Here is a 12,179-nt window from a genome sequence, read left to right as displayed (position 1 = left end):
GCTCGCTCGTGAGAATATTCCCGTGAAACGTCCGTGAACGTCTATCTAGGGACCTACAATTACCCAACGGAAATGATTCACTCCAGGCGGTGAAGGTGGAATTTTATCCATTTCAATGCAGGAGATAACCGCGTAGCATCCTGATTTCAAAACCCAAGAATTTAAAATCATCTTCTCTTCATTCATTCATCTCTTCTACAAAAGGCAAGGAACGGCAGTTCTTTTCCTCTGAACAAAAGGCGCGAAGCGGTCGAAGTAGGTGCGGACTCGGGGTGACGCAGCGACTTTCCTGAGACATCCATGAAGGTTTAGACTCATTTAATTTAAAATGGCTTCATTTTTTCATTCACTCTGGATCAAGATCGGCTTCACAGTGCATGGTAGCGGAATGTCTCTCTGCAAAATGATAATTGTCTATTTAGATGAAACAGGATGATGGTGGTGCCAGAAAACTACATTGTCATTTAATGTAATTAGTGACACGATTCTGTGCCGGTTAGCGCGTGCTTTAGATTTAGACATGCGATTGCAAAATGGGAGAGATCATAATCAAATCAAGGTCAATTTGTTCAGAACTGCTAGTCAGTTGATGATGATGACTAAATAGAAAACAAATAAACCACTGACTGTGCCCAACAAAATGCTTGTTTTCAGTTTAAGTCATTGATGGTATCCCATTAGACTGGCCCAAATACAAAAATGTCGGAAAATTCCACGGGGCACCATCTAGAATCGTGCCTTTAGATAAGAAGAGCAATCTGTGAAAATTTCAGCTCAATCGGTTTAAAACTGAGCTGGCGCAAATGAGTTGAAGGTTTGTATGGGATCTTCAGTCCAAATATATCTGGAATTGGATGACCGCCAGTCTCTTATTCAGCACGCAGGTTTGAAGAGTCATAATTGACAAAATGTGAGTTGATACCCTAAGGAACAACTTTGTAGAAAACCATATCATGATAAAACTTAATTTAGTTGCGGTTTCAGCTAACGAAAGCAGGAAACCGTTTACTCTCGGTTGTTAAATACATCCAGCACGTGTTTGCAGTTCAAAACTTGCGCGCTTCATCATAGGCGGCTATGTTGTCCTTCAATTCATATGCTCACGCACGTGGGCGGTTATCGAGACAAAGAAGAATTACATAGCTGCCTATGATGTAGCGCGCATGTATCGAATGGCGAAAACGTGCTGAATGTAACAACCGAGAGTAAACGGGGGCAGATGTCCTCATCCTGCGTTCGTTAGCTGAGACCGCAACTAAATTGAGTTTTATCATGATATGGTCTTCTACAAAGTTGTTCCTTAGGGTATCGACAACTGTTTTTTCAATTATGAGCCAAATCAAACTCTCTAAACCTGCGTGCTGAAGTCTTTCGAAGGTCATCCAATTTCCCATATACTTGAACTGAAGATCCTATACAAACCTTCAACTCATTTGTGCCAGCTCAGTTTTAAACGGATTGAGCTGAAATTTTCACAGATTGCTCTTCTCATCTAAAGGCACGATTCTAGAGGGTGCCCCGTGAATTTTGCCAACTTTTGTTCCTCACCATACAAATGTGGGCCGGTCTAGTATCCCATATGTATGCTGTGATTCCGGTTCGTTATTCCGTTATACCGAAATTCCAAGATTCAGTAAGAACGAGATGCAGTGGGAATGGGTAACGACTAAAGAAAGCTGGGACAATGGCCCTCATAATCGATATATCATCACTAATTAGGGATAGAGCGATCAACACAACGCTGGAAAACGGTCATTTCCGAGGAAGAGCTCCACCAGGTCTTGGAAAAGGTTTCTGATCTGTGGTGATTTGGAAAGTCGGTTTTCAGATTTTGTTTTCATCCACGCAGAGAAATGCGGCTAAAGACAAGCAAACTTTCGTTCAATAACATTAGCATGCATCTCTAATTTTGGATAAAAAAGAGTTAATTAAACTTAATTCCACTTAGTAGAATTTAACTAGAATTTGGCGTTAACGGTTTTTTAACCCTCGTCGTGCATTATAGGGTCATTATGACCCCAAAACGTGCACTACGTCAGCGAGGTGAGCGTCAGCTAATGCACGAAGAAGGTTAAATTTTAAAAACAGCCTTGAGTGTAGTAAAATTAACGTTTAAAAAAAATAAGAGGGGACAGTGGGTACAAAGTTTAAAAGTAACAATGACCTCCAACAAAGCGACAAAAGCATACGCTTGGCAATGATAATGAAAGACAGTTAATTTGTCCGCACGTTCCCCGGTGTTCTCTCGTTAACAGTGAGTGTTTTCGGAACACGTGTTCCGTCGCTCTGTCTGTCTTCTCCGTCCGATCCTTGCAACGGACGGGGACGGACGAGGCCAAATGTGACAATGACAACGAACGGTGCCCTGACGGTAGCTGATATACCTACCTATTGCTCACACGCAAATTTTTAAGGCTAAACACGCCCCTACTGTCACGAAGGTATTGTAATTTGGTCTCACGGACGACGACGTCGTCGTCGGAATCGGAGAACCAGGACAGATCCAAGCTCTTGACAAACGTATAATTTGCCTGGGCTTCTCCCCTGTCGTGTTGTTTGCAAGAGATGTTGCTGCTGGTGTCGCCGGCCGCTGATGCGGTCGGTGCATGCAAACATTCACCCACAGCAGCACAGGTCCTCCTGAAGCCAAGCCGAGCGAAAGTCAACCAACAAAACCACATACCATTTTATAATCTACGTTTGGAGATCTCACCTCCGGTTGTGGACAATTTTGCCCAAACCCCGACGCACGGGGTCATTTATAATAACTTTTGGTTTTGGTGCGGGTACGATGCGTTGTGGTGTGGTGACCAACAAATGTGATAATCATGCATCATCGTTGACTGTTTTTGGCCTTCCCGCGCTTCAGCATCAACGAATGGGTCCTCCGCAAGTGCTTCTTGTTTTCATCTAGAAGACTGCCTGTCGGCATCGCTTTTTCTCGTCGTGTTTTAGCGCGGGTAACCACGGACAACGGGTAAAAACATGTGTCCACCCAAGTAGCCATATTTTTCTTTTTGCGAATTTATTCAATTTTTTTTTTTGTCACGAGCGCATCGGTGCATTTTTTTTTAACGACGATTATGTGAATTATGATGTCGGTGGTTTGAAAATAACGATGATGACGCACATGTCTTGGAAGCTGAAAAAAATTAGACTGTTAGTTACTTGCCGCGAGCTTGTTGTCATATATGTTAGCCGAAGTAACACACATGTTCCGGGTATTTTTTTCACAAATCATCCTTAAAGGTGAGTGATACAAGTAGACCTCAACGACATTGGGTTTTAAAATTTTGTAAAATTTAGTAATGTTTTGATTTTATTCGAAAGAGCACCTTTTTCTGAGCCACCATGGTTTTTTCAGATTTTTAAAACTTTATTTTGATACCTAAAACCAATTTCAAAGGTATTTTTTTAAATCACTATTAAACAGCTGGGAAACTGCTTGACAGCTCCGCCCAGTACAAAATGCGACGAGGGGTGATTCGACAAATCGCTCTCATACAAACTTCAACTTGATTTTTAGATAGGTTTCCGGTCACCAAAATTCATGAAAATTTCGATTTTGGCTCAGATTGGCATACAGATTCAGAATATGGAATTACCTCAACACAGTTATGTAGAAATGATAAAACCACTTGTTGCTTCTTGGAGCTCAGGCTTAAAAGTGACATTGATTGAGTTCTAATATCATAGGTGCCTACTCTGATTTATACATCTTTCTTAGCCTACTACATCCTCCTTATATTTATTTTAAATATATTTGTGTTAGTGTATTAACATTTAAAAAATAATAATTTAGCAATCAATTTTATTAATATTATAATCCTTCAAGTAACCAGGTACGCATCGTTCTCGTTTTGATTTCTTGATCGGTCCACTGGAGTTCTCTCGGGTGTCTTCATTACACTGTTCAGGAACACTGGAAGCTTCGTACTGGTTTGGATCAAAAATGTCTCCCGTTACAGCTGATTCGGAATTCTGGAACGGACTGCTTGACATGATTCGTTTAGCATGGTTAACATGTCTGTCACTTTCTACTCCAGTTTTAAGATCTTTACACGTAAGCCTCGTTCCAGTTCTTTGTAAAACAACATGAGGCTGCGGATTAAAATTAGTAGTTAGTTTATTTTTCTTCAACTGATTCTTCACTAGAACCGTATCGCCAATGTCAATTTCTGAATATTTAGCTTTTCTTTTTAAATCACCATATTGTTTCCCTTTTTCCTTCTTCATTTGATCACGGAATAATTCTACCTGTGATAAAAATCTCGTGAGAAATTACATAAGGCTGATACAAATTTAATTTTGACTTTTTGTCTCCCCCCCTTTCAAAAATTTTTGGCTGGAATTCGCATTTTGAGGGGGCAGACAAAAAATATTTATCAAAATATCGGGTCTCGCTAAAAACTCTTTAACAAATCCGATGAGTTTTTAATATTTTTTAAATTAAATGCTTTATTATTTTTATCCCCCCCCTCGACCAGTCAAAGAGTGGTGGGACAAAAAGTGAAATAAATATTTGTAACGGCCTAAGAGAAAAAAAAATAAAAAATATGATTTTCAAATGGTTACCTCAATTTTACCACTATTTAGCAAACTCGACGTTTCAGGCAGCTTGTCTCTTAATGTCCTTCCAAACATAAGGACAGCTGGCGGTATACCAGTAATATAATGAGGAGTATTCCGGTAGGCCAGAAGAAAACTGTATAGATCCTTTTTCCACTCTCTACCCATGGCCACGCTAATCCTGATAATTTTCAATAAAGTCCTATTTTGGCGCTCTACCAAACCATTTTGGAATGGTACGTAAGGAATTGAGTGGTTTATACGAATGCCATTGGATTTGCAGTAGTTTTGAAATTCTGCTGATTGAAATGGTGGCCCATTATCACACACTATTTCTTCCGGGAATCCATATCTTGAAAAAATAGTGCGTAATTTGAAGAGCGTCAAATTTGCCGTTGTCGATGTCATAATTTCAATCTCTGGAAACCTTGAATGATAATCTACTACCACCAGAAGATGAACTCCAATCAATACTTCCATAAAATCAATGGCAATTTTCCTCCACAGCTTGGATGGCATTTCAATACGTGTCATAGGTTCTACAGAAGGTTGTGAAACAAGCAGACATCCATGGAATTCCTTAACGAGATCTTCTACCATGGTGCCGATACGAACCCACCAGACTTTCTCTCTTAAACGCCTCTTCATTGCGTCGATACCAAGGTGCGGTTCATGAGCCAATTGTAGGATTTTCCTCTGCAGACTTCTCGGAATAATGATTTTCTGATTTTTCAGTATTAGGTCCCCATCGGTAGATAAATCGTTTGCAATCAGTTTATATCTCGCTAATGTTTTTGGCCAACGTTTGTGCGGGTAAGGCAGCCATTTGATTAAATCCATCAAGTCCAGATCGTTTTTATAAGCTTCAATTATTTCAACAGTTGAAACGGCTACTGGAGAAGCATCTGAAGAAACCAACCTCGCTCGCTTTCCTCATCGTAGCTGTTAGGGCAAATGTTCGGATTTTGGCACATTCTGGATAAAGGATCTGCAATATTGGACTTTCCGGGTCTATAAATGACTTTGTAGTCATATGACATCAATCGAAACTTCCACCTGTCAATCCTAGCGCAAGGCTTTGAACGGTCTCCGAATATTGTTACTAATGGCTTATGATCAGTTATGAGCCAGAAAAACTTTCCATATAAATAGAAATGAAATTTCCCATACCAATGCTAGAGCTTCGCGTTCTGTTTGGGCGTATCGTTTCTCTACATCCGAGAGCGTTTTTGAAGCATAACTGATTTTATTGTATTCTCCTGATTTGGCTTTTTGAAATAAGACTGCACCTAATCCAACTGGACTGGCATCAGCAACTACGAATGTCTCCAAATCAGGGTCAAAATGAGCCAAGGTCTCTTCCTTCAGTAAACTATTTTTCAATAGTTCAAACGCTTTTTGATGTGTTATTGTCCAATTGAAGGTTGTGCCTTTCTTCGTCAGAGTTACTAACGGATTGGCAATGGTTGACATATTCGGAATGTGACGGCTTACAAAGGTTACCAAGCCTAGAAAGCTACGAACTTCTTCGGCGGACTGCGGTAGACGAAAATCTTTGATTGCTTGTAACTTATCTTGTGAAAGATTGTTGAACAGGTGGAACACTTTTGTCAAATTTTTATCGTTGCGCACATATCTAGATTTTTAAGTATTTATTTCAAGTCGTATTTCAGTGATAATCATAAAGTAGGCATAACATTACTCACCTTTAATTGCAGGTAAGGTATCATCCGATAGTGATCTGAGGAATTTTACCACACCAAGTTTTTCTGCAGTGTCACCCAACAGCAAAGAACATTTACCATCTTTGATAACGTAACATGTTGTGTGGCAGGACTGGTCTTCAATTTCAATTGTTACATCAACTTCTCCGAGTACAACTAGAGGTTTTTCCGAACCATATGCTCGAAAAATCTAGTCGCTTCCTCTGCGAGCACCGAATGCTTCGAACCCAACTTGCTTCATAGTCTTCCAGTCAGTCTCACTCAGTACGTCCTCGTCAGCCCCCGTGTCAATGGTGAACCTGAGACTGACACCTCCTACCTTTGCTTGTACAGACCGCTTGCCATTCAGATGGAAAAGTTCCCGAATTTCTACGCCTCTACGAGTTTAGTAACGTCTTCGACTCCACGAATAAATTTTGGCCGCCTATCAAACCGAGAGTTTCCGTCAAACCGTCCAGCATCTTGCCTCATCGATTTCTTGAATCTGGGTTGTTGATTTTTGAATTTGTTGAAACGATCACAACACCGAGCAAAGTGTCCCTTTGACTTGCATTTGTTGCAACGCGATAGACGGGCTGGACATCCTGGATCTTTAGAAAGATGATTACCGAGGCACCTGAAGCAAGTTCGATTTGGTTTATCTGCAGGTTTATCGACACTCTGCATTGTGTTCAAATCGCCGATCCCGATGGATTTGCCTCGAAACTCTTGTACCTAATTTTAATCAATTATATAAACTTTATATACAACAATTTCTAGGGATAATGCAGTCCAACATTACCTGAGATTTTACAGACTCGTGCGTTCGACCAATTTTTAACATATCATCAAGACAAACATCAGCCTCGAGATATTTTGCTCGCAATTTATCGTCATTTTGTGTTGCTACAACACTCTGGTCCATCAACATTTGATCAAGTTGGTCATCGAAGTTGTAAAGCGCAGCCTGGGACCTCAGCCGAATAACAAATTGATCTAGTTTCTCATTGGGGTTAAACATCATTTGTCTGAACTTGAATCTCTCATACCGCAAAGACATACGAGGCGCGTAATAGTTGTCAAGAGCATTCATTGCGATCCGGTACGGGTTGTCCATTATATTGCTTACTGTGGTAGGTACATTCTGAGCAATCTTACGAACGTCCGGTCCCCCAAAACACATTAGAGCCTTGTACATTTCATCATGATCTGTTACGTTTTTTAACGCAAGATATGCACGAAACTGACATTTCCACAGATCCCAACGTGAGCTTGTTGGACCAACATCATTCTCAACAAACGGAATGATTATAAAATTAAACTAAAAATTTATGGTTTGAATTATCATTACAGGTACAAATCATAATATAGTTTCTAATTTGACAGTTGATTTTTTTTCTTGATTTGAATCCGCTAGTCATTCCTGTACCGTTGCATAGCAACGGTCTATGGTAACGTCAACAACTTCGTGCTGAAAAATTGGGACGGACTAGAAATAAATCTCTGCATCCTCACTAACAAATTGGTCTGGAACCGTTGTTCCCTACAATCTTAACATTTTTGGGCAGGCTATAAATAATGTCTCTTTGTCCACCTGAACAGACTAGATGTCCTAGAATCCCTGTGTATCAGGATTTTTCCAGAACAGACTAGAATTTATCTCTTTGTTCATGGTCCTTACACAGACAGACTAGAACAAAAATTCTCTATGACTGAGATTTCCCCTGGCCAGACAGGAACAGACCTTCCCTTTGGCACAAGTCGGTTTAAGACGAAACGATTCAATTCATTCAGTTAAAAAAATCACTGTCAAATTTTCACCAAAAAAAAAAATAGAATTTTGTATAATTACCGATGCCATTCTGCTACACCGTTTAGCGCTGACTTTCAGTTGGTTCTCGTCCGTATTCACTTCCGAGTGCTGTCGCCGCTGAGCTGCTGCTGCTGCAGTGTTTCCCTCAGTTAGAAGCCAAACCTCCATACTGCAAGTCACTGCTACTGAATGCTTCGGCCGGTAGCCAACTCCTTTCTATTCCTTCCTTATGAAATCGGTGCCCTTGAATACTCCGGCCGGTGGCTAAACTTCTACTCACGATGATATCGTTGCTGCTGAATCCTTCCGCCGAATGCTGAACGTCCTTCACCTTCGTCGCCAGTGTAGAAATGATAAAACCACTTGTTGCTTCTTGGAGCTCAGGCTTAAAAGTGACATTTATTGATTTCTAATATCATAGGTGCCTACTTTGATTTATACATCTTTATTAGCCTACTACACGTTAAAGAAGCCAATTCAGCGTCTTATGTGAAAATCTCTTTTTGTTTACATATGTTTCATACGGTGTTTGGTAAAGTTAGGCTTGAAATGTGGTCACAAACTAGTTATCAAAACATAGAATATCTGCGTGTTGAAAAATAGATAAATAGAAATGGGCAAATGCGAAAAAAATCCAGGTGGTTCTGGCGGGTTTTGAACCCACGACTCCCCAATACGCTAGGCAGGGTGCGTTAATCACCTGCACCTTAGAACAGGTAACGATTCTGCGGAGTACAAAGCCAACCTGAATTAGGTATAGGGGTAGGCGGGGCATAATGAGCAACTTAAACATGTTGCCACCAAATCCAGTAAAATAGGTGCAACCAATATGTAATTTTAACGTTCAATCTTCATTTGAACCTTAGACTGACAAAAGCTAATCGTTGAAATTCCGAAAAAAGTTATAAATATTGTAAAATTTTATGTTTTTTAAAAACGTATACATCGCGAGTTGCGTTTTGGGGGTGAGGCATAATGAGCACCCTAGGTGGGGTAGGATGATCAATACCAGTTTTGCACACAATCAAATGCTGATTGACTATTCCTGTTAATGATAAAGCATACCGTCAACAATCAATGAGAATTTGAAGGGATTACGCGGTTTAATTTGTAGGGAACTTTGGGGTTCCAAGGAGTCTTCTATTGAGGAATTTTTAACCGGTGATAATACATAGATAATGAAATTTTCAAGCTAATAAATTGAAAGTTTCAGACAAAACCTTTCTATATGCATCAAAACACCATTTTCCATTTTCATTATTTTTTCACCAGTTGCTCATTTCGCCTCACCCTACTACCAACTCTTTGAAGCATATTTTTTCAACAAAATAGTTATACAAATAGTTGAAAAGTGCTACAAATACATTTCATTGACCTAGGGAGTATCAAGAAAAGCGATAGATGCTAAGTTGTGATTTCGATTCCCAAAACAAGGTGCACTGCAAATTTTATTTGCTGGTATTCAGCAAATTTTGCTGATTTTTTTTGTGCTGATTTCATTCAGCAATACGAATTTACTGAGTATCAGCAATTATTTATCAGCTTGCTGAACCATCCAGCAATTTTGACAGTTGATCAGCAACGTTGTGCTGATACTCAGCAAAAATTTTGCTGAAATTCAGCAATTTATTTTGCTGATTTTTTTTGTGCTGAAAGCATTTCCCAAAATTTGGTGTGTGCTCATTATGCCCCGCCTACCCCTATGAGTTATTTGGAATTTGTTTTTTGATCATACTGAATTTTTGGCTAAGTACATGGCATGGTATAAAAAATCTTCGTTCATGTGTGGTCACACATAAGGGTTCGTTCAAATATTACGTAACGCTAAGGGGGGAGGGAGGGGGTCTAGCATCGTGTTACGCTTCATACAAAATTTCAAAATTTTCCATACAAAAGTTGTTACGTGGGGGAGGGAGGGGGTCTAAAATTGTCAAATTTTGCGTTACGTAATATTTGAATGAACCCTAATTTTCATTAGGTCTATCGATTTTTTTTGTATTAATTGCGTGAAAAACAAGTATTTGCGTATGTATGTAGATTCTGGAATCCATAAATGTTTGCATCTAAAATGTGGAGAGTTTTTGCAGTTTATCCCAACAACGTTAATCAGTTCCAAAATGCCGCCACCGTCAAACCGCGTGCGAAACCTAATTGATCTATTATGAATCTAATTAAAGTCACACCATAAAATGTGCCTTTGGCTTCAAATGCCGCGGTCCGGCGGATCGCCAATCCAAACGGAACGCCAATGATTGAGTCTACCACAGCGGGAGATCACGCGATAATCTCCGAAATTCGAAATTTATTCAAGCTAAGGAGAATCAGACGAAACGCCACTACCGGCAGCACAGCACAGCACCGGCCGACAGCTGTCAAACCTCGATGCCATGACAACGCAACGACGCCATTGTCGTCGTGATCCGATCCGAATCCCGTTGCGAGAATATGGCGAAAACTGCAATAATTGCTAAATAAATGTGAACCACATTATGTCAGCGTTCGGATCGCAGGGCAATAAATAAACAAAGTCCAAATCAAGAAAGGCCAAATATGATGAATAAACTAAATTTTCAATCGAAATAAAACGGCGGTGATGCGAACGCGCAAAGCGGCCGGACGGGGGGTCCCCCAAAGCGAACTGATGAATAATTCAGAAGGACGCGGGCAACTCGAACCGGATTTTGGGCACCCAAATGTTGGTGCTCTCTTCTTCCGTTATCTCTCTATCGCGCAGAAATACCCAAACTCGGACGCGGACCGATACCGTTTTTTGGCGCATATGCATGAATGATTGTTGCCCTTGCGAAGATCTTCGTGGAGGTCCCGAAAAAGGCAATCGTGATTGGTTGCGCGATACCATCTTTGTTATGACCCTTTCAACCATTGATTGAATGGACTGGTGCACTCACATCTAGCTTGACAATCGAATGATCTTCATCTTCAGCATCATTTTTTGCCAAAACAGTCGTTGAACTTTTTGCATTATATCTCGATCAGTACAGTCAGTGTTGCCAGAACCTCATGTCATTCATCTTTTCTTCTTTTCTCTCTTTCAGACCAAATCGTTCAACGAGGCGAACAAGAAGGTAACCTTTTGGTTCGCCACCGGTGGAGCCGGGTTCTGCATAAGCCGGGCGCTGGCGCTCAGAATGCTGCCGATTGCGAGCAGCGGCAAGTTTGTGGCCATAGGCGATAAGATTCGCTTTCCGGATGACGTGACGATGGGATTCATCATCGGTAAGTTTGGGGAAACACTGCGCAGTGTGAAATAGTCTCCGGAAGCTTTGCCAGGGCTTCTCCGGAAGCTTTGCTAGAGCTTCTCCGGAAGCGTTGCCAGAGCATCCCCTGATGGTTTAACATTAATCACAAATATAACGTTTACATCAAGTTAACAACAATCCCATTTCTCTTCTCACGTCAATTTCAGAACACATCCTCAATGTTCCTTTGACCGTGGTGGACGCGTTCCACTCGCACCTCGAACCAATGGAGTTCATCCGGCCGGAAACGTTCCACGATCAGGTAAACCTGAAACACATTTCCATTCCCCATTGTACTAAAATTCTAACAACCCAATTTCTCCACCTTCGCAGGTTTCGTTCAGCTATGCCCGAATGAAGAACGAATGGAACGTGGTCAAGGTGGACGGGTTCGACCTCAAGACGGACCCCAAGCGGATCTACTCGCTGCACTGCTATCTGTATCCGTTCTTCAGTATATGTCCCAAAACGATCAAGCGAAGATGATGACTACTGAGCACCTTGGTAGTTTCCATACTAAGCCACAGCTAATGAGCGCCAAACCAAATCGACGACAACGACGTGAGAGATGAAAACTCTGTAAAAATGAATATGTGAATGATTGACAACAATCCGTTGGTCTTCCACTGCGGAAAATCCGGAAACATCGGAAGCAAACTACAACACTGTCTGTGATTGAACCTATTGAATTTTGCTTTGTAATAAAAATGTGCTAGCCGTTAGAAACAGTCAACAGTATGATATCGTGAGCTTAATCGTAAAATTGCAGCTAGAAGAATCGAATAGGTTTTAGGAAAACAATCGTATAAAGCAGGTGAAGAAATGCGGGCCTAC

At 40.8% G+C, this 12,179-nt stretch overlaps 1 protein-coding gene across 1 annotated transcript in view; it reads left to right on the top strand.

The window, feature by feature from the left end:
• The window catches only part of LOC134288666 (fringe glycosyltransferase-like), a gene marked incomplete at its 5' end in the record, with an annotated part of 34,242 nt that extends 22,311 nt beyond the window's left edge, over positions 1–11,931 (top strand). Inside the window, 3 exons of the mRNA XM_062854188.1 lie at positions 11,142–11,322; positions 11,513–11,607; positions 11,679–11,931. Of these exons, the coding sequence (XP_062710172.1) occupies positions 11,142–11,322; positions 11,513–11,607; positions 11,679–11,831 (429 nt within the window). The remainder of the gene's footprint in view (positions 1–11,141; positions 11,323–11,512; positions 11,608–11,678) is intronic.
• Between the last annotated feature and the right edge of the window lie 248 nt (positions 11,932–12,179).

Source organism: Aedes albopictus, chromosome 2 (genome assembly GCF_035046485.1).
Source record: "Aedes albopictus strain Foshan chromosome 2, AalbF5, whole genome shotgun sequence".
Classification (NCBI taxonomy): Eukaryota; Metazoa; Arthropoda; class Insecta; order Diptera; family Culicidae; genus Aedes; species Aedes albopictus.
This window is presented reverse-complemented; position numbering and strand designations above follow the sequence as displayed.